The following is a 21,494-nucleotide window of genomic DNA, read 5'->3' on the forward strand; positions in this document are numbered from 1 at the left end:
TACTCAATTAATTTGAATCTTAAAATTCCTATCCTCTTAGCATTCCCAAGAACTCCTTGTGTAATATAGACATTAACTAATTCTTGGTTTGCCTCTCTGGGAATTTTCTCTTCATACCAGACACTGGGCTCCCTCACCCACTCCCATGGCTTCAACCAACATCTTTGTGTTAGAGGTTCCTCAATCCATATGCTCTAAAAATAAATCTGCATGCCCCTGCCCTCACAGTGGGTGATACATACTAAAATACAGGCATAAGACCATTTTTAAAGGATTAGATTATTTTTAGAACTATTTTAAAGATTAGATATGAATAATTATAAAATGATCCTATAGCATCAAATGCACGGAAACAAGCAAATGGATAAAAACTATTCTAGTTAACCGACTACCTAAGTGTTTAAATAAATGAATAACAAATAAATTTTAAAATTTATTTACAAAGCTCTTATTGTAATGGTCCATAAAAATTATATACATATTTCTATTAACAAAATTGTATTCCTTTGAATTCAACTTTAAATACAATTTTGAAAATGAAAAGCTTCCAGGATTTCTTCTGAAAGTAAGCATTTAAAAATATCTTTTACATAAACTTTTAAAAACAAAACCAAAAACAAACCACCGTAGAGGCACAGAGAAGAAAAAGTCCACTCTATTTCTTGAAGTGTCAGAAAGGAGCCTGGCATAGGAGGCAGGGTTCTTAGAGAGCATTCACTGATTCTCATTACAGATCTACACAGAAAGGTTCACAAGCAACAACGGTTTGCTCTTCAGTCTTTGCAGTTTTAGGACCCAATCAGGCTCTTTATACTTTTATCTAAATCAAAGTCTGCCATTTGGTTAATATAAAAAAAGATAAAATTTCTGAAATCATGATCTTTTCATTAAGTCAAAGCAGGAAAAATGTTCCTTCCAAGTTGGCGCACTTGGTTGAGCTCATGAAAACTCTGTGGAACCTGCTGTGACTCTATAACCAATCAAGGACTCTTTAGCACCTTCATCCACAAGCAGATCCACCAGCACATGGGGCTTATCGTAACCAAAGGAGGTAGTAGTGTTTCTCAGCAGAGTTATGGGCTCTGGTTCTTCTGCCTTTATTTCACTTTTGTTATTTGGAGGAAATTCTGAGTCCGATAAGCTCTCCAGTTCCACAAGGCCACTATCAGAACCATTTCTGGAGTGGTAAGTGTTTAAAGTGATGCTGCAGGGTTCAGACTGGTTACTACCAGAATGGACAGAATCCCCTCTTCTTACTGGAGTCAGAGGGCTACCAGGGGCCGTGTCTGGAGTATTTTCTGGGGTGGTTCCTACTTCTGTTGCACTAGGAAGATCTCTGTGTTCCATTTCTCCGGAGCTGTCCTCAGTCTGCACGCTTGAAATTGTTGCTGGAGAAAACTGCTCTTCCAAGATCACGGTCTGGTTGTCAGGGACAATAGATTCATAGGTGATGGGTGATACATATTTTGATTCAGATTTTGCCTCTATAGAGGCATTTTTTACTACAGACACCTAAGGAAAGATAAATCAATGATTAAAAATATTAAATTATTAAACTTAAGTACCCATCCTCAAAAAAATGGTCTCAAGGTAATGGACAACTAAATTTACCACTAAATGACATATTTAGAACAGGATAATAAAATCTGGTGGTTGCCTTTTCTTCATATACTAGGTTAAGATTAGAAACAATTTTTAAAAAGTTACTATCTCACCAATATATGTTGTTTTAACAGATGAACATTAAATTTGTAATGGGAGTCCAGCTACTTTATGTAATATTTTTACCATTTCCCTTCAGAATTATAATTTTTATTAGCTCATATAAGTTCTTTACACTGACAATTAGATAATTTCTCTAATAGTAGATGTTAAAGTATTAATAATTGTTATTATTTACAGAATATGGTGAAATAATTATTCTTTCATGTCTTTTTATTTTACAATAAGTTCTTAAGTGTGGAACAACTAAGTCTGGGGATGGGGCATGTTTATGGAACCAAGACACTGAATGTGTATGCTTATCCTCCCGCCAGGCCTATCCGACCGGTTTTACTACTGCTACTCCTGGACATTCAGCTTACTCTTCCTTCTCTGGTCAGTGTAAAATAGCATAATGTGAGATTGCTTTGTGCTTAATTACCAGTAAGGATGAATACTGCAATATGCAAACTGTCTGCTGCTTGTTGATAGTTCTTATCCACTTTACTTGAATGTAATGCTTTCATACAGAGTAAAGTGTTCCCTTTGCATATCACCGATATTATTCCTGTCATATTTGATTCAGAAAGCTATCATTGTTACTCTTTAAATGTTCTTTTCATCAAAGTATTTTAAATGTTAGACATTAAAATGTCAAACTTCTAGTTTAGTCTCACTTTTGGTCATCTTTCCTTCTACACTCCAACCACAGTGAAAGGTATCTGTATTTGCAGATTTTCAAAAGCCATGTTGTCTTGATTCGGGGGGGGGGACCTTAGCACCCACTGTCCCTTTGTACCAGGACAATCTCCGATCTGTCCCTCAGGACTGCTCGGGCATCAACTGCCTCTGGACAAAGTCCTCACTGGCATGTATAGAAACCTTTGCTTTGGAACCTATGAACTGTACAGCCAGCAAATACTTATCTTTCCTCCCACTAGACTTTAAGCTCCCTACCAGACTTGTCTGACTGTACCTGTGCCACATGCATAAAAACATACTTGGTGTGTGGTGAAAAATATGTGGTTTTGGATATGCAGTAGATTTGAGTGATTTATAAAAGGTGACAGGATGCTGAACATCATTCTACTTTTAAAAAAATTTACAAAACTATCAAAAAGGTTCCAATCAACATTTTAGTGTATATAATTAAAGAAGTATATTTAAATACATTACCAAGGACTTGGGTAACATGATGCTTTCTCTCTTAAATGGATTTATCTTCTTAATGTTAATAAATATAACTACCAGGATAATTACTAGGAAGAGTAGGAAAGCAACAACAACTGGAATCCAAACAGTATCTGTAAAAAGAGAAAAATCACAAATTAGAATTAAGATGGAACAGTGCTATAATCAAATAGTTAACTTTGAACTATTCTTCATGTAGATTACCTCCAGTAATACGGTCAGTGTTAAGGAACACTGACATCGACTCCAGGAGAGACGAGTGAAAATTTATGTCCCTGGCCTACATAACAACATATTCTTCCCAGCTCCACAATTCTAAACTTTCTGCCACTATGGTGATGACACAATGTGGCTAAAATAGCTTTTTCCTAACAATTTCCGTACAGCCCCACACATAGGAGGATTTTCAGTTACGCTTTTCTCTAAATTAAAGAGGCAAAAGAATAATTTTTAAAATATATTTCAGTGTCTGTAACTCTTAAAATAATCCAGCCCCAATCCAGAGAATTTGTTACATTTTATATTTATTTCAAGACTGCAAATACTTATAAAGATACACAGATGCGTGCGCGAGCACACACACACACACACACACACACACACACACACACACAAAGCTACACAGCAGTAACGTCCCCTTGACTTCTGTGTCAGAAGATTTGTCTCAGAGCACATACATCTTTCATCATTGGTGTGTATTTTTCTCTAATGCTGCTTTTTTATTTGCACAGCACAATCTTTAGTACTTTTTTTCACAGTCCTCTGTTCCTAAGTAACAGTACTCTACATATTGTGGTGGTGTTTGGCCTCTTTCAGGGCATTTCATTACCTTTCATTTCTATCCCAAAGCTGCTTCTTTGGAACAGTAATTCTGGAAGTTACTACTAAATGAATGCTTGTATCACACCTGTTACAGGATGTGAAGGCAATTAAACTATAACAATAGTAAAAGATAAAATTGACTACATAAGACAACCAGCACTGGGCTTAGAAGCACAGAACAGGCAGGCAGGAATGCTGCCATGAGCCACAGTAGTGCCACCGTGTGGCCACAATATCAGCCCAGTTTATAATTTAGGTGTTTCTGTTTATGTATTTTTTAAAGTAAATCTGGGTCATTTGCATTATTTTATTTTATTTTGTTTGAGCTTTTCCTCTTTTTTTTTTTTTTTTAATATGTTTTATTAATTTTTTTAGAGCAAGAGGAAGGGAGAGACAGAAACATGGATTGGCTGCCTCCTGTATGCCCCCTACAGGGGATCAAGCCGGCAAGCTGGGCATGTGCCCTGACCAGGACTCCAACCAGGACCCCTCAGTCCACAGGATGATGCTCAATCCACGGAGCCACACTGGCCGGGCTATGTTTATGTTTTAGTAATTATTTCCAGTGCTTGTGTAGCTCATATCACACAATTTTAACCAATTAACATCCTTGCTGTTCAGTTTTTAAACTTCTTGTATTCATAAAAAACATGTATGAATACATATCTTGATGAATACATATTGTCTTGCTATATTGAAGTAATAAATTGACATATTATTTATAATCCTGAAATGCAGACATATATGCACACAGTTTTTTGTGTTTATTATATTTTTCTTTCCTGCATAGAAAGGTTATCACATGGCTTTCCAAATTGGTTGTTTTGTATCTTTTAATGCCTGAGAAATGGCCTTATTTGTAATTTTGAACTTCTCTGAGGAAGATTATTTATTAAAATATTATTTTTAAAAGAACACAGATTACTGAAATAGCAAATTTCCTTTCTTCACATTACCCTATGTTAGTTAACACTCCCTGTATTTAGGAAAAAAATGGCAAGAATGTACCTGTAGTGCTCTTATCAAAAATGGTAATACAAAATTCTTTGGACATTTCCGTTTTAACAGGCCAAGTTTCTGATGAAATTCCTTCTGCTGAAATACAGTACTTAGAATTCAGGGGGGACACCGGAATACTTAAGTGGCATTGAGTGTCGTCGCAATGATCTTCCTTCAGTTCATACACAGTATCTGCAATCTGTATGGGAAAACAAAAAGCAACCAATGAAAATGCATAGCCCCTTTTAATCTGAAAAACAAACAAAATCAAATCACCATATTTAAATTGGCCAAACACCTGGAGAAAGCATATATGTGATAAATGTTGAACATGTCTAAAAACAGTGTTGATACCAAATAATAAGTCAATTTGTTACTTCAACATAACATGATGTATCCATCAAAATGTTCTTTAAAGGGATTATACATTTAAAAACAAATAGCAGGAATGTTTCATTAGTCCTATTTCTATAATGCTAGAAATTTAGCTGTTGAGAGATAAAAGCATCTTATAGGAAGAATAATACAGGTATTATGCAAAGGCTGTTGAATCTCTTGGCAGTAATTCAAAGAAAGGATTGAAGCGATATTTGGGAGTTTATCATTCATTGAAGCAGCTGAAGTGTGTGGATCACCTGTGCTAGAGCTGAAAACTCCAAGGCAGGACAGTGGTGGCCGGATCTCAAATAACTTACTACAGTATATGGTGTAGAAGGGAGATAAGAAAGAAATGTAAGAGAGTAATGAGTACTGCAAGGGGACTTCTATATGGAACTAGGAATAACCAGACCATAGAAGAGTAAATAGTCTACCGTATCAGAAAAGAATTCAAAGGGGAGACGATATGTCAGTTAATACTGATGAATGAATAGAAATTTGCCAAAGGAGAAAGCTGGAGAAGGACATTCTATGAAAGAGCATGTTACTTACAGGGAACTAAGAACAGCAAGTGGTTCACCAAAGCATGAATGAAAATAAGGTTGGAAGGAATGGGGAGACAGGGTGCTGGAAAGGATTCAAGAGGCCAAATCATGAAGGCTTTTTGGCCATGCCAGGAAAGAGAATTGAGGTATTATTTTCTAGCTAATGGGGATTTGCTAATGGGTTTTAAGCAGTGCAGTAATAAGGTTAGATGTGCACTCTAGAAACAACTCTGCTAGCAACCAAAGTGACATTTTAAAACCTAAATCAGATGTCACTCTCCTGTTTAAATCTTTCCAGTGACCCAGTGACCTCTCTGACCTCATCTGCTTCCACACCCTGTGCAGCTTTGCTGCTCCCTTCACATGCCCAGTGTCCTTTTGTCAGGCTCTTGCTGAAACACTTTGCCCACCATCATCCATGCAGCTCACTCCTCACCTCCTCCAGCCCTGGCTCCAGTAATACCCGTCCCGCAGGTGAGGACCGCTTTGACCACCCCACTGACTCACTCCTGCCCCTACCCCCCTGCCCAACCCTCTTCCCTGCCTTTTCTCCATAGCACTTGTCACTGCAGTTCTGTTTGTACTGCTCAATGCTCTGCCCTGGTGCCTAGAAGGCATGGAGCACATGCTAGAGAAAATATTGTTAAATAAAGGAATGGCAGCGCTGTGGCAAATGGATGGAATAGAATAATTTGTGATCTGCACACCAGTGCCAGAATGTAATTATATCCCCACAGTACTACTGTTAACTTTTTCTCTCAAAAACAATGACTCCAATTAGAACTGTGTAATTTTATGTTACTACCAAGGAGGAAGAAAAGATTAAAATTATTCTCTTACCATTGAAGAAATGAAATATACAGGTTAATAGCCTAGATTAGGGCTATGTAGTTATATGAGGGAAAGAAAAAACTTACATGTGTTCACCTGGCCAGTGTTAGTGATTAATTATGTCACCAATTCCATTCAATAGCATCTATATAGGTATTTCACTCTTCTTACCAAAACCCAGGATCTGTAAGTCTTGCCTGAATATTCATAAGCATTCTACTTCCTTACATTACATACAGAAAAAACTTATGTTAGTGACAGAAACATTTCCATTTTGAAAAAGATGAAATAGAAACACATACCGTGTTTTCATTTATTCTCACATACACCTTGTATGTGAACGCATAACAGATATCATACATGTTTCCCAGCTCTTCTTCATTTTCAGTAACTACAGGGTCAAATATATCAATAATGATTTGGTCCTCCTTATGTCTGATGCTCTGTTCAGGTGGTCCAATTTTCCCTGGGTGGGGAGAAAACAAAAAAGAAGTAGAATTAGTGGCCCTAGAACTTTATAGTACATAGTATAAAATTACCCAAATCAATCAACCTCCTCATTTTGCTGTTGTTCTAAAGCAGAACCACATTTAAACCCTTCCAAAAAGATCTAGAAGATATCCTAAGTGTACTTAACAAAAAAATGCTTAATGTATTTTCTCAGTCAAGAAGTATTCTTATGTAATCTAAAACTCCTCTTTAACAGTTTAAATTCATTTTGAGTCCTAAAAAAAAATAGGTGGTCATGAATCTTTGTAAAAAAACGTTGACATAATAGAAGCTCTATTGAGTTATTTTTCCTTTATCTTTGATTCTGTAGACTTAAAAAAAACAAAAACATTTTCTTAAAAAAAAAAAAGTTTTAGAAAAGGCATTTTAATTATCTTTAAACGCTCACAGTGACTTTTTGTATCTCCAACACTTATGGATGTCTGGCATGAAGGCTCCATAAAAGTGTGCTAAATATTTTTCAATTTTTACTGTGAAAATCAGAACTAGATCTTCATTCATTCAAAAACTATTTATTATGTCTTTGATGTTTGAGACTTTGTTGGCGAACCATTTAACTGTTCTTCACAGACTCAGTGCGCACCTGCTGTGTGCCAAGCAGGTCTGTCTTTACTCACCCAAGCATCCTCGGGCCTAGCACACTTTCTGGCGTACAGTGTGCCTTTGGCACATCATGTGGGAAAACTCTGATGTACAGAGGGTATAGCTATCAGATGACAAAGGCGTCGTGACCTCTGGGGAATAAAGCTAATTCAAGGGCAAGTAGAGAATGAGCTGTAGAAGAGACCAAGTAGGCACAACCCAGAAAGAAGGAGCAGAAGGAGGCGGTGTGGAAGTAATGAAGCATGAAGTTGAACAGGAAGGAAGCGAAGCTGGGAGGCAAGGTGCTGAAGGAGTAGAAGCCTAGGGAGCAGTCAGGTTGCCTAAAGGCTTCTGCCCAGGAGTGAGGGCGTGAGAGCTACAAGGGAGGATGTTAGTTAGAAAACAGGACCTGGCACTGAAGATTCTGGAGCTTGAAGTGACAGGAAAGATCAGGTCAACTATGGCAACGTGATGCTGGAAGCAAGGAAAGCTGAAAATCACTGGGGTTGAAGAGATTACAGAACTCTGATATTTTTTAATGCATGAAGCTGATGTTAAAATTCCCACAGGCCTGGAGGATTTAAGGTAGAGAAGAGAGAAGAGCATCTGCCAAAGTCCTCAGTGAATGTAACTTATAAAGGAATGACGAAGACAGGAAGGGGAAGGACAGTGCTGAGTCTAGTTGGACAACACTGATCCACATATTTAAATGGAATGGAAATGGAATAGTTTAGTAGAGGCAAAATCACGGGCACCTATTAGGCCTATTTTATGGGGCTTGGGAGAAGTGGAAGACACAAATTCCCTAAGTTGTTCCAAATTCTTGGGCATTGTAATAATTTTTAGCAACTGCCAATAAAAGCAAATATATAGAGAAGACACATGTAAATACTCTCAAATTTAAATTTTAGATGCGTATACATTCTACTCACACTGTCTGCACAAAATAAACTCTTTTGACTCTGCATAGGCTGATTCTTTTTGTCCAAGCCTAGCTTTAACTCTGGCCCAGAGAGTACGTGATGGATCATTAATCATGGAAAAGATGTTGCAGTGATTCTGAGAGGTATTGCAGGCATCAACCCATTTTGGCTCCCTAAAATGAAAAGGAAAAAGAAACACAAAGGTAACTTTTATTAATATATAAACTTGAACCATCTCTGTCTATGTTTTGCTTTTCATTCACAGCATGAAGCTGGTAGAAAGAGCTAAATAAGAATAGGATAGCCCTAGCTGAATGTGGCTCAGTTGGTTGGGCCATCATCCTGTGCACCAAGAAGTTGCTGGTTCGATTCCCAATCAGGGCACATGCCGGGTTTGCAGACTTGATCCCCAGTAAGGGGCATGCAGGAGGCAGCTGACAGATGCTATGCGCTCACACTGATGTTTCTCTCTTCTCCTTTTCTCTCTAAAAAAAATCAATAAGCTATTCTTTAAAAAAAAAAAAAAAAGAATAGGATGAAGAAGCTAAACAAAGCAGAAAGGACGCCCTTACTCTTTGGTCAAAAGTACTACAAATTCCTTTACAATAAAGAGGCTCAATTCCAATTACAAGATCTGTACATACCATATCGCTCTTTAAACAACCCTAGTTTCCATGAACATAATCATTACTCAATTACAGAATCTAATACATTATAAAGACTCCTAATATTTGTCAAAAATTTTTTTGGAAATTTTAATCTTTTTGCTCAACAATATCTATACACCATAGGAAATAAGATGACATTACCTTTAATACAGAATTATAAGTTTTATTATCATGCCTTAAGAACTGGGAAGTAAGCCTGGCTGGAATGGCTCAGTTGGTTGAGTGTAGTCCTATGCACCGAAAAGTTGCTGGTTCGAGTCCTGGTCAGGGAACATTATCTGGGTTTCAGGTCTGATCCCTCAGGCATGTACAGAAGGCAACAACTGATGTTTCTCTCTCACACAGATATTTCTCTCTCTCTCTCTCCCTTCCTCTTTCTTAGCATGTCCTTGGGTGAAGATTAAAAAATATATATTTAAAAAAAAAAATCTGGGAATTTAGTGATACTTGTCTACTTCAATTCTGACAGGAAAAACTAAGAGGCAGGAAGTATTCTGAAAAGAACTAATTTGCACCCTTACTTAGCACTTCTGGAAGTGTACAAGCAGTTCTGGAAGTTTTGCTCTGTGAGAAGGATAATAGAAGGGAACACAAAGTTATGGAATATGCAAGGACCTAGACAAAAACAGAATAAAAAGGATAAGACAGTAACACTGACCCGTAGGTCTTCACCTCTACAGTAAAAACAGGCTTCTGCGGCATTATTGTGTAATTCCAAAATACGATAGCTTCTAAGTTATAGGCCTCTATGGTCACATTGGTTGGTATAGGCACTGAAAGAGAGTCAAAAGAAAAATGGGCAATAGTAAAAAAATTAACATTAACATTAGAAAACTTTATAATAAGAAGCCATGTTAACCAAATATTAAAATAGACATTTTGAAAAAGGATTCATCAAATAAATAATAAATTTTTTTCAATTAGGAGATTTCTAAAAATACCTTTTTTGAAAAATCTATAGAAGAGTTCTGATTCATTTTAAATTACTGATGCAACATTGTGATATAAGGGGAACACAAATATAATGAGAGGAAATAAATTCCTATGTTTTAGGAGTTTTAAAAACAAATGCACTGCTTGCTGTAATAATAATCCTCAATTCATTTAATCACTAGAACTTTCTATATATGGTACCACAGATTGTATTCAATGTCTAGAGAAGAACTGGCTACACTAGGGATGGCTAATTTCACTCTAAAATACCACGCAGGCTCTCAACCCTATACCCAGTGCTATTACACACCCTGAGTGCCTTTTCTATAGCACATGAATAGATGCCATGGAACAATCCAATTTCATCTTTGCTCTCTAGAGTGTGCAGGGCTTTTTACAAAACAAAAGCAATATTTCTTCTTGTCTTGGCTCTTTCAAACCATTTTATAAAACTCTTGTTGATAAGATGTGAGCCATATGAAGTCATTTTAATATCTTTTCACCAGACATTACCAAAATGGCAATCCAGTTATTAAAAGTAGCCATTTTCCTTCTGGTAAAAGGTTGTTATCCACCACCTCTTGGAAAATTGAATACACACATCCACGCATACATCTCCTCAACACCTCCTTTCCCCTCTCTTTCCCTCCTGCCTCCCTTCCCTTCTTCATGAATAAACACAAAGGTATTATATACAGTCAGTAATATGACCCAAAACAGAAAATTCTATTAAACATGATTTACTTATACAACTAAAATAAATAAATGAATGGCAATGTGACCAAGATTCAGTGGCTTCCTAACATAATTTATCATCCTCCTCAAAAATTCTAAGAGCTATAAGTATACTTTTTAGAGCATCTCAGATAATGATGATCACTCAGATTTATATCAAGCAGACTGCTCTAATATGAAAAATATTCCCTGGGTTGGACATTACGAAATCTGGGTTCTTTCCTGCTAAATAGTTATGCTAATAGTAATGCTAAATAATTATTTCAGATTTCCTCATCTATCGAGTGAGGTGTTAATTTCACACACATATGATATTTGCCTTCTGCTGAAGGAAGCACCTACTATATAGTGTGTAGCAGGGTAGACTGAAGCTTCCTCATAGGGCTCCTTTTTATTTGTATCCTGAAACAGTCTAGTCTCAAATAGTTTATACTCTAGGGTTGAAGTGGAAATAAAAGGTACAACTCTGGGTTCAATTCAACATTAATGTCAATAATAATCACACATACAAACATAATTTTGCAACCAGATAAGAAAAAGAAGTACCTGATGCTAAGAAAACTCATGATGAGTCTGAACTTCCTTTAGAAGCCATTTCTTAATTTTAGCATCTTTTACCTCTCCAGAGACTGAGAAATTTCAAACCAACAAGTCCTGGTTTCTTTTTGTTTTACAGTCTTTTCCCCTTAATTACTCTCTCTAGTTTTTCAAGAAGAAATGACATGGCACCTTCAATGCTTTGCTTGGAAACCTCCTGTAAGGTCACGCAGATCACCGGGTACCTTCAGTGTAGCCAAGCTTTCTGCCACTACATAACAAGGATCTGCCTTCCCCAGTTTCCAATGACAGGTTCCGCCCTTCCTTTTAAGCCCCTTAAAATACTACTCCCAATTTATCATCCTCCAATTTATCATCACAATGGGGATGTCTTTTTAACTGCATTTACTCAATCTGAAATTTCTATATTTGAGGAAAAGGCATATAGAAGTCAATCTATATACTAGAATATCAAATAAAGTCCATTTATATTTAAGAGGTTATTGAATCATATAAACCACAAACAACAGTAGATTTGTACTGTTAGGTTAGTTTTTAATGTGAATCAAACTATGTTTCCCATAATTTAAGTAAAAGCTTGACATGGTTAGACCAAGACAAGGACTTGAATCATAGCTTTCAAAGTAATCGAGACATATAGGTGGCAGGAGAAAGAGGTTCCGATGGATGACAGAAGACAGATGACTAGTAGATTAAAGGAGAAACTTTTAAATATTTACATAAAAGGATATAACTTGTGGTTTTAACACTACCAGAAGAGAAACCATGTGGTTATTAGATATCTGCTTTTGTCATCTTTGCTAAAATCACATAATAGACATGAGTAGTTTTCTCATTAAAACTCAGAATTTTGTAACCTAAAGTTTAAATTGTTACATATTCTGATTGAAATAATTAAGGCTTACAGCAAACTTCAATTCATAATAAATTTACATTATATAAATAAAACTACATGTATAAATAGTAAGACAGTATTATGCCTAGAGTTTAAGGCAAGATCCTACCAATAGCATGAAATAAAATAATCTTAGAGATTTCCCCATCTCTTTGAAATACCCAGATGGACAGTTTCTGTAACTGATGTTATTTTTGCATATGGATTCAGAGTTATTTGGTGCAAACTACCCAAGTAAACTAGCTATTTTATGATCTGCTTCCCAGAACACCTGTAGAAACTAGCAGCTGAGGATTTAACAAAGCCAAACATTAGAGAGAAGAATCAGTCTTTCATTACACTCAATTACAACACAGGGGAAAAAATTGAATTCTGGTTATAGCCAACTGTTTTCTCGTGATAAACTAGAACAGACAGGATATGAACAAAGAGCAAGGGAGGGGTCAAAAAATACCGATGAAGATTACAAGTCGTAATGCAGTACCACTAGAGAGGACAGTGGAGATGTCACCAAAAGATCAAAATACAGCAGCCAGAAGAGTTCTGTAATCATTTCTGAGGAAGGTAGGATGGAGGAAGCAGACAGCTACAGACATCTTGATTTCTTCTGTATGGATGGTGCCTCTACTCGAAGAGGGCCAGCCACAGGAGTTCTTCACTAATTTTAACACAACAGCATACAAAGACTATCTAGAAGATAAGTACATCTATGGCAGAACACAGCTCCATACTCTGTAGACACCATTCCACAATCTGCTTAACAACATCTCCAAGGGAAGGACAAAATGAGGAGCAAAAGAGAAGTGAGAATAAAGGGGCTGGTAAGTAAATTGTTTTTGTGGATTTAAAGTCACCTAACACCACTACTCCAAAACAAATGCTCCAAGTTAAAGCATCTAGATCTTTTCCGAAATGACACCTTTCAGATAAAAGATCTAACGCCCTCCCCACATTGAAGATGCAGGGCCATGGGTATTTTCATACATGTTTCTTCCTACATTGCAAACTGAGAAATGACATGAGAAATCCAGACGGAAAAAGTAAAAAATATCAAAACGAGACTTTTGCATTTTTTTCAGAATATATATTTTTTCACAATCTACCTCCTGAATGGTTTTATAATGTTGATAAAATGGCTATTTTTCTAAATGCTTTCCAACTTTTTCTCTTTTTATTTTTTTCTTTCCATTTTATTGGGATATAACTGATATAGCTGATAACAACATTGTATAAGTTTACAGTGTACACTGTACAGCATAACTTGACTTGTGATGAGAATTTCTAGAATCTACTCTCTTAGCAATTTATGAATGTACCATATAGCAGTGTTAGCTATAGTTATCATGTTGTACATTATATCCCCATATTATTTTCTTATACCTACCTGCAGAAGTTTCAGAACTAAGGGTTCAAGTGAGAGCACCTCAAATACTTCAAGTCTATTTTACCTTCTGTGTGATAGTTCCTCAGCTGGGTCAAGACCCTCCCATATCCCTGAAGTCTCCTCTTATTCCTGTCTGCCTTTGGGACCTATTCTGGTTTTATCACTCACTGTATCTCTTAAAACATGAAGTCCAGAAGTAATGCAATAGATGTAACTAAAATACTTTTTTCCTCTCTGTTTTTTTTTTTTTAAAACATGGACATATGGAATAGTGGCTTATACTAAATGTGTAATTAACTAAAATCCCACAGGTCTTTCACTCAAACCACCACCAAGTGAGGGCTCACCCACTTTTCTGACCTGGAACACAGGATTTTATTCTTGCCTGTTTATCCAATTTCATCTAACTGGTGTTGTTTGGCATACCAGTGAATTCTAATTGGAAGAAACCCACCTAGTCACTGACAGTAGTCATCTCTCAAGATTAATTTCCCTCTGGACTAAGTCATTCTAAGTTCAGAAATAATTTAGGAACTGAAAAATTAAAAGAGGCCTTTTCAGTCTATGGAAAGAAAAAGGTAGAAGAACAAGTTAGCTGCTGTCTATTTTAAGTTTCTCCTATTGATCTGGATGAGTTTTATTTTTTTTAAGCCAACACAATTTCTCATATATAACTAAACAATTTAATATTTTAAAATATATTTTAAAAAATAATTATGCCACCTTGGCGAGTTTGACTCAGCAGTTAGAGCATCACCCTGTGGACCAAAGAGTCACGGGTTCAATTCTGGTCAAGGACATGTACCTCATTTGTGGTTCGTTCCCGGCCCTGGTTGGTGTCTGTCACATCGATGTTTCTCTCTCTCTCTCTCTCTCCTGCCCACTCTATCTGAAAATGAATGAAAAAAATATCCTTGGGTAAGGATTAAAAAAAATGGCCCAGCTGGTGTGGATCAGTGGTAGAGCATTTTCCCTTGCACCAAGAAGTTGCTGGTTCCACCTGGCTGGTATGGCTCAGTGGTTGAGTGCCGACCCATGCACCAAGAGGTCGCCAGTTCAATTCCCAGTTAGGGCACATGCCCAGGTTGTGGGCCAGGTCCCCAGTAGGGGGCATGCAGGAGGCGCCGATTGATGTTCTTTCTCATCGATGTTTCTCTCTCCCTCTCCTTTCCTCTCTCTCAGAAATCAATAAAGAAAATAAATTTTAAAAACAGGTTGCCGGTTCGATTCCTGGTCAGGGCACAGGTTGTGAGCCCGATCCCCAGTGGGGGCCATGCAGGAGGCAGCCAATCTATGTTCTCTCTCATCAATGTTTCTATTTCCCTCTCCCTTCCTCTCTCTCTAAAAAAAATGAATAAAAGAATAAAAAAGATTCATGTTATTGAATGACAATCATTAAAATATACTAAACATTTCCTACAGGACAAGGAATGTGCTCAACTTTTGTTTGTTTGTTTGTTAATCCTTACCCAAGGATGTTTTTCAATTGGTCTTTTAGAGAGAGTGGAAGGAAGGGAGGGATCGAGAGAGAGAGAGAGAGAGAGAGAAACATCAATGTGAGATAGATACATCAAGTGGTTGACTCCCACACCACCCTGACAGGGCTGGGGATCAAACCTGCACCCCAGGTATGTGCCCTTGACTAAAATTGAACCTGAGACCCTTCCTTCAGTCCTCAGGCCGATGTTCTAACCACTGAGCAAAACCAAATGCATTATTGCTGTGTGCTGCCAAATTTCATAAGGTAGCTCTTTAAATAAGTTATTTTTCTCTTCAATTATTTAGGTATTCTTTTATGTAGAATTGAAATATGGAACTTGCATCCATATAAATCATGAATCAGAATAAAATGAAAAAGAAAATTATTCTTAACACTTGTTCAATAAATACCATTAAAATGCATTATTTTCAATACCTGGAATCTCTGAAATAAATAAAAACAGAATCCAAAGAAAATAATGAAAAGTTTAAACACACCCGGAGCATTATCCTAAAGTCAGAGACTGAGTAGAAGCATAGCTGAAAAAGGGGAGGTGGGTTAAGAGCCCCCCATCGATAACACCGAGTGGGAGATCAAACTGGAAGAAGGTAGCCACTAACAGGCACTGATTCACTTAAAAATATATACTACTTTTACATGTAAAAGTGTATGAAAAGTGAAACACTACTGATTAGATGGCACGCATGGATTTAGCTTCCTATAAATTCACTTAAGAAATATTAATGGCAGCCCATAACTATAACATATTCCCAACCACTTGGTTTTTTCAAAGACTGGCTCTAATCCCTTGCCTGTTTCCCTGTTCCTACCAAGTCCCCTCATCTAATACGAACTTCCAAGCACGCAGTCATTGCTGTGACCTGCTCTGTAGCTTCGTTCCTCACCTTGGTTCACATCCTGGTCTTACCAAATACACAGTAAACCCAGCACTGTTATGAGTTAACACATCCAGTGTGTATTCAGTACCAGGCATTGGAGAGTCAGGGAAGCTAACCAAGAGCCAAAAGAAGATTGTTCCTTGGGGTGTTCCTCCCATACTCTGGAGAGTCTGCGTTTTAAACTAACTTTAAAAGCATAGGGAACACAACAAAACTAGAGAAATGCACTGAAAAAACTAGACAACTGTATTGAAAATGCACTGGAAAAAAGGGGGTGTCACTGACAGTTGTGTTTACAAAATGCTGGAGTACAGAAGGCCATAGCAGATCCTCCTAAGGAGGACGGGCAGACAATTCTACTCCCAAGGCCTGCTTCAAGGATATGCAAATGGTGCAGTCACAAGAGGCACCATGCTCAGGAGGGCCCTATACTGAGAAGGTAGTGCCTGGCATCTAGTTTAACACTGTGCTTGAGCCAGGAACCTGACTCATCCTCTTCTTCTCTTCTATATCCAGTTAGTCAGGAGTCTTGCTGACTCTGCCTTCTAGTCATCCAACTGTGTTCTCTCTTCTCCACTTCAATTGCCACTTCTCATCGACTCCTCCCAGCAACCTAACTGGCCTCCCTCCTTTGATTCTATCCTCAAACTATTTTATAAGATGGTTTTCCTAAATGGCATGTCTAATCCTGCATAAAATCATTTATGCTCTTAAAATAATCCAATGGCTGCCCACTGACTTGAGCAAGGTAGAATGAACAGATTGTTTTGTTAGTTCAGCACTCGTGCTTCTTTCAGGGACATTATTTCTCTTCTGGGAACTCCCCTACCACCATCCCCTGAAATTACATCTTCCCCTGTGAGCTGGCACCTGATCCAAGCTGGGCAAATCAGAGCCTTTCCTTGTGAGTCTGTTAGGATAGAGGAAGCTGCAAAATGTCACAATCCAAAAGCTGTCGACATCCATGATTCCTGCCAACTAGGGAGAGTGGTCAACACTAAGAGAGTTAGTAAAAAGAAATGGAGAGCCTTGGCAGTTTGACTTCCTGCTTCAGCTTTCTGAGGCCCAGATGGCATCTCTACCTTTCTGTTTAATTCTTGCTTAGACTCTGTCTCTGAGCCGATCAATTCCTCTTTTTGCCTATGTCAGGCAAAGCTATGCTTTTATCCTTTGCTGTTACATGTGACCATGACAAGGCACTTCATTAACTGGTTCCTTCTTCTCCAACTGTCCTAACTCTTCTTGTGTCCTCACATACATACTCTACAATAAAGTGTTTAATATTCCACTAATTGAACATGCTGTTTCACACCACTTCCTCTGCATACACAAGTGTCTCTGCACCTCCAGTTCCAACCCTGGGGTCATCTTCTCATCTTTCCTAACTCCCTTGGTCAGAGCCCAAATGCTGCTTTCCATTAGCCTGTGCAATAATTTCAAGCTCTTACAATGTACTACAGCTGCCTTGTGTATAACTTACTTGCCCTAGGTAATAGCAATTTGCAGAGTATATGTGGAATCTAATAAACAAAATAAACTAACAAAATAGAAACATACTCATAGATACAGAGAACAGACTGACAGCTGTCAGAGGGGAGGGAGGTTAGGGGACTGGGTGAAAAAGGTGAAGGGATTAAGCAAAAACAATAACAAACCTCGTAGATGGACAACAGTATGGAGATCACCAGAGGGAAACTGGGGTGGGGAGGTACAAGAGGGTAAACAGGGGATAAATGGTGATGGAAGGAGACTTGACTTGGGGTGGTGAACACATAATACAATATACAGATGATGTATTGTAGAATTGTACACCTGAAACCCATATAGTTTTATTAACCAATGTCAGCCCCCCAAATTCAATAAATTAAAAGGAAGAACAACAACCACTTGGAGTCACAACAACAACTTGGAGTCTGGATCCCAGCTGCCAACAACAACAACAACTTGGAGTCTGGATCCCGGCTGCCAGGGTGCCCGCTGCGTACCAGCAACCTCTCTACAAGTTGGGCAGACTTCTCTGTGCCTCAATTTTTCATCCATAACTGGAGATGTCAATAGTGCCTACTTTGTAGGATTGCTGTGAAAACGAGATGTGATGAGAATTTAACAATAGTGCCTATTGTGTTAACTATATAAACATGGTCCTTGAAAACGGAAACTAAGTAACTCCCACTTTTGTATTTCCAACACCTGGTGGTTACAATCTCCATCCTAAGGAATATGAGTATTTATTTGCTTGACTTTTCAAGAACAAGCCAAAGGACAGCTGGATATGAATGCAGCACGTCTAGCAGGAGCTCATGGAGTAAGTCATGACACAGAGCTTCAGACCCAGAGTTTGCCAAGGCTGTTGGAGGTTGGGCCTCCCTGACCCCTTCCAGGTGAGCACTAGCTGTGGGCACTGAGGAGACTCACTCAAGACTGACGGGGTTTCCGATCATTTAGGTTGATCCCTCTTGCAAAAGACTCCGAACCACCATTACACCGAGCTTTAGAAAAGCGTATTCTCAGCATGTTTCCTGGGAAATCTCAATGAGCGGGCGGAAATAAAATGCTTCCAGGAACTAGCTATGAGAAGAGACCCACCACCTGACAAATCTGGCTGCTGAGTGCTGGCACTGCACCCCACTGAAACGTAAGACGGCCAATCACTGTCTCAAGTCTCAGCTGGCGACAGAACAACTTCGCTCCCAGCCTAAGGATCCGGGGTCCAGCCTAAGAGTAGAGTATTAAGTCACGAGCTGCGGCCAATTTACAAATGCTGACCAGGAAACTCACGCATTTAAACCTGAATATGAAGAACGAAGAGCTGCCAGGCGTGTTTTGTTTTGACAACGGAGGAAGCGAGAGAAAGGGAACTGAAGCGTGCAAACCGCGGAGACCGGCGGTCGCCTTCCCGGCGGCCGCCCCCACACCGCGCGACACCCCAGAGCGCCCGAGAACCGAGCGGTTCGGGAGAATGCGGGTGCGGCCCGCTGGGCGGGGCGTCCGGGCCCGGCGGCTCCCCCTTCCCCCCGACCCATCCGAGGACAGTACCAGAGGACAGCGCCGGATCCACGGTGCTCGTTTCAGCCCAGTTCGCGGCCTGCGTGATGAGGGCGAGGAGGAGGAGAGACATGCTGCTCCGGACACTCGGCTGCAGCCCCGAGCGGCAGCGAGAGCCTTACCGCGGGCCCCTCCGCCCTGGGCTCACGTCACTTCCGCCACCGCGGACCAGCGCTCCAGCAGGCGACCGGGGGTGGACAGTGCCGGCTGCAGACCAGGAGGCGGGACTAGGTCCTGGAGACCAGACAGAAACCGGGAGACTGGGCCTGGGCGGGGCCGGAAAGGGGGCGGGCACAGGTCATTGGGGCGGGGCGGGGCGGGGCCGGGTTGGGCGGGGTCTGGGCGGGGCGGGAGGCGGGCCCAGGGCGGCGGGACGCTGCCAGGAATGGGACCCTGACGTGAAGAGGCGGGACGCCGCCTGGGAAGGGGATCCTGGGAGGGGAGGCAGGACTAGGACCAGAAGACAAGTAGAACCCTGTTTCGAGGGGTCAAGGCGTTAGGGGCACAATACAACAGTCTGGGGTCGCAGCCTGGGCTCAGGAGTTTGTGAGGAGCTTGGGTCCAAAGGTTACGGGTTGTCTCCTCCTCCTCCCCCCAAGGCTTGGCAACCCCCCTCCCGACTTCCACTTCCCATTTTCTCAGTATCTTGGGAATGCAGGCCTTGCGCTAGGCCACAACCCAGCCGCAATCGTTTTACCCTATTAGAGGTCGCCATCAAGGCATCCGGGAACCTGAGAGTTTACAAGAGAAAGAGCCCTTAAATGCCTCCTCTAATTCCTGCATTGGTATTTGAGGGAACCTGAAGATTCGCTGGTGAAATGTTTTGTGCAAACTTCTGAAACGTGCTGCCTGTCACTACCAGAACCAGTAGAGATAAGGATTGAATCCTGATGGGCGCTTTATTCAGATGGCTGGCAATCCGAGAACACGGCAGGTTACCTACTCTAAAAATACCATTTTACATCTAATTTCAAGCCGACCCATTTTATAAGGAGAAGAAAGTGTAGGTGAGTTTAGAATTCAGGAGAAAGTAGGTAAGGGGTTTGGAATTCAGGGGAAAAGGTTAATCAGATAAAAGCTGCAGTTCGGTGATTTTCCAGGCATCCCTTCATCTGCCAGTAGGTAAGGGGTTTGGAATTCAGGGGAAAAGGTTAATCAGATAAAAACTGCAGTTCGATGATTTTCCAGGCATCCCTTCATCTGCCAACTGGTTATTCTTTTTTTTTTTCCCCATTTTTGTTCAGATAGAGTGGGAGGGAGAGAGAGAGAGATAAACATCCACGTGAAAGGGACACATCGAGTGGCTGCCACCTGCACAACCAACCAGGGCCAGGGAAAAACTGCAACCAAGGTACGCCCCCCCCCCCGGGAACTGAACCCGGGTCACTCTGGACTGCAGTCCGATGCTCTAACCGCTGAGCCAAACTGGCCAGAGCCGACTGGTTATTCTTTATCTGTATCCTGGGTGGCAGACATTCTCTCCCTGGAGCACAATGGCTCAGACACTGTCTTGGTCATGTTGTGACGCGACAGAATCAAAGAAAGACCACTAGAGAATTGAAGTCCAAATAAGAGCCGTTTATTAGCCAGCCATAGTCTGATTCCGAACACTCCTGTGACAGAGTCTTTGGAACCAGCCTTGATATGCTTTATTACATGCCTTTTATACCTTACAGCAAAAGTTTAATGCTATAAGAAAATAGGATCTTCTTGATATAATGCCCAGGGCTACAACAATGCTATATAGAATTAGTTTGCCTTGTGGATAACAGGAACACCCAGGAATACCCAGGCATTTCAGGTATTTCAAGGTACATTGGGTCACACTTAGGCCTGAGCTGCACAAACACAATGCAAGCCCAATTCCTTGAGATTGTTGGGGAGGTCTCTGACTCAAGACCTCCAAGCTCTGTGGACTCAGACGTCAGCCCGCTCCCAGCAATCTCTTAGTTCAGGGGGTCTTTACAAAACAGGTTCAGCTAGAGGGCACACAGTGACTTTCCCAATCATCAATTATGGAGCTCTAAACAAGTCAGCACAATAATTTACCAATCATCAATTATGGGGTTATAAACATGCCAGCACATTCCCCACTGGTTTTTTTGAGCAATCAAATCATTGTTTCCTCATCATTTTCAGTACAGATATGCTGATAATGGGTCCGTAAGACCATAAATTACACAGCCTGGATTCTTTTTCTAACATATGCAGTGAAGCAATTTATTACGCAAGGTCCAAGAAACAGTCCTAGGGTGATTAGTATTAGGGGACCTACAGCAGCAGATAAGAGAGTAGTTAGCCATAGGGACCAGTTATATAATCCCTCAAACCAGTTGTCACCGTTTTTTCATTGTTCCTCTCTCTCTTTCAGTCTTTGTTTCACATAGACAAGCTGTCTTTGATAATGCCAGAATG

The 21,494-nt window shown here is 39.9% G+C and overlaps 1 protein-coding gene across 1 annotated transcript; it reads right to left on the bottom strand.

The window, feature by feature from the left end:
• Positions 1-451: 451 nt before the first annotated feature.
• IFNGR1 (interferon gamma receptor 1) lies at positions 452-19,233 on the bottom strand. The gene is made up of 7 exons (XM_036248506.1): positions 19,071-19,233; positions 9,809-9,923; positions 8,492-8,655; positions 6,770-6,933; positions 4,723-4,912; positions 2,878-3,005; positions 452-1,512 (listed from the first exon to the last, which is right to left on the bottom strand). The coding sequence occupies exons 1-7, from the start codon at positions 19,150-19,152 to the stop codon at positions 940-942; spliced, it is 1,416 nt and encodes a 471-aa protein (XP_036104399.1). The 5' UTR covers positions 19,153-19,233; the 3' UTR covers positions 452-939.
• Positions 19,234-21,494: the final 2,261 nt, after the last annotated feature.

This window comes from Molossus molossus, unplaced genomic scaffold (genome assembly GCF_014108415.1).
Source record: "Molossus molossus isolate mMolMol1 unplaced genomic scaffold, mMolMol1.p scaffold_m16_p_8, whole genome shotgun sequence".
Taxonomy (NCBI): Eukaryota; Metazoa; Chordata; class Mammalia; order Chiroptera; family Molossidae; genus Molossus; species Molossus molossus.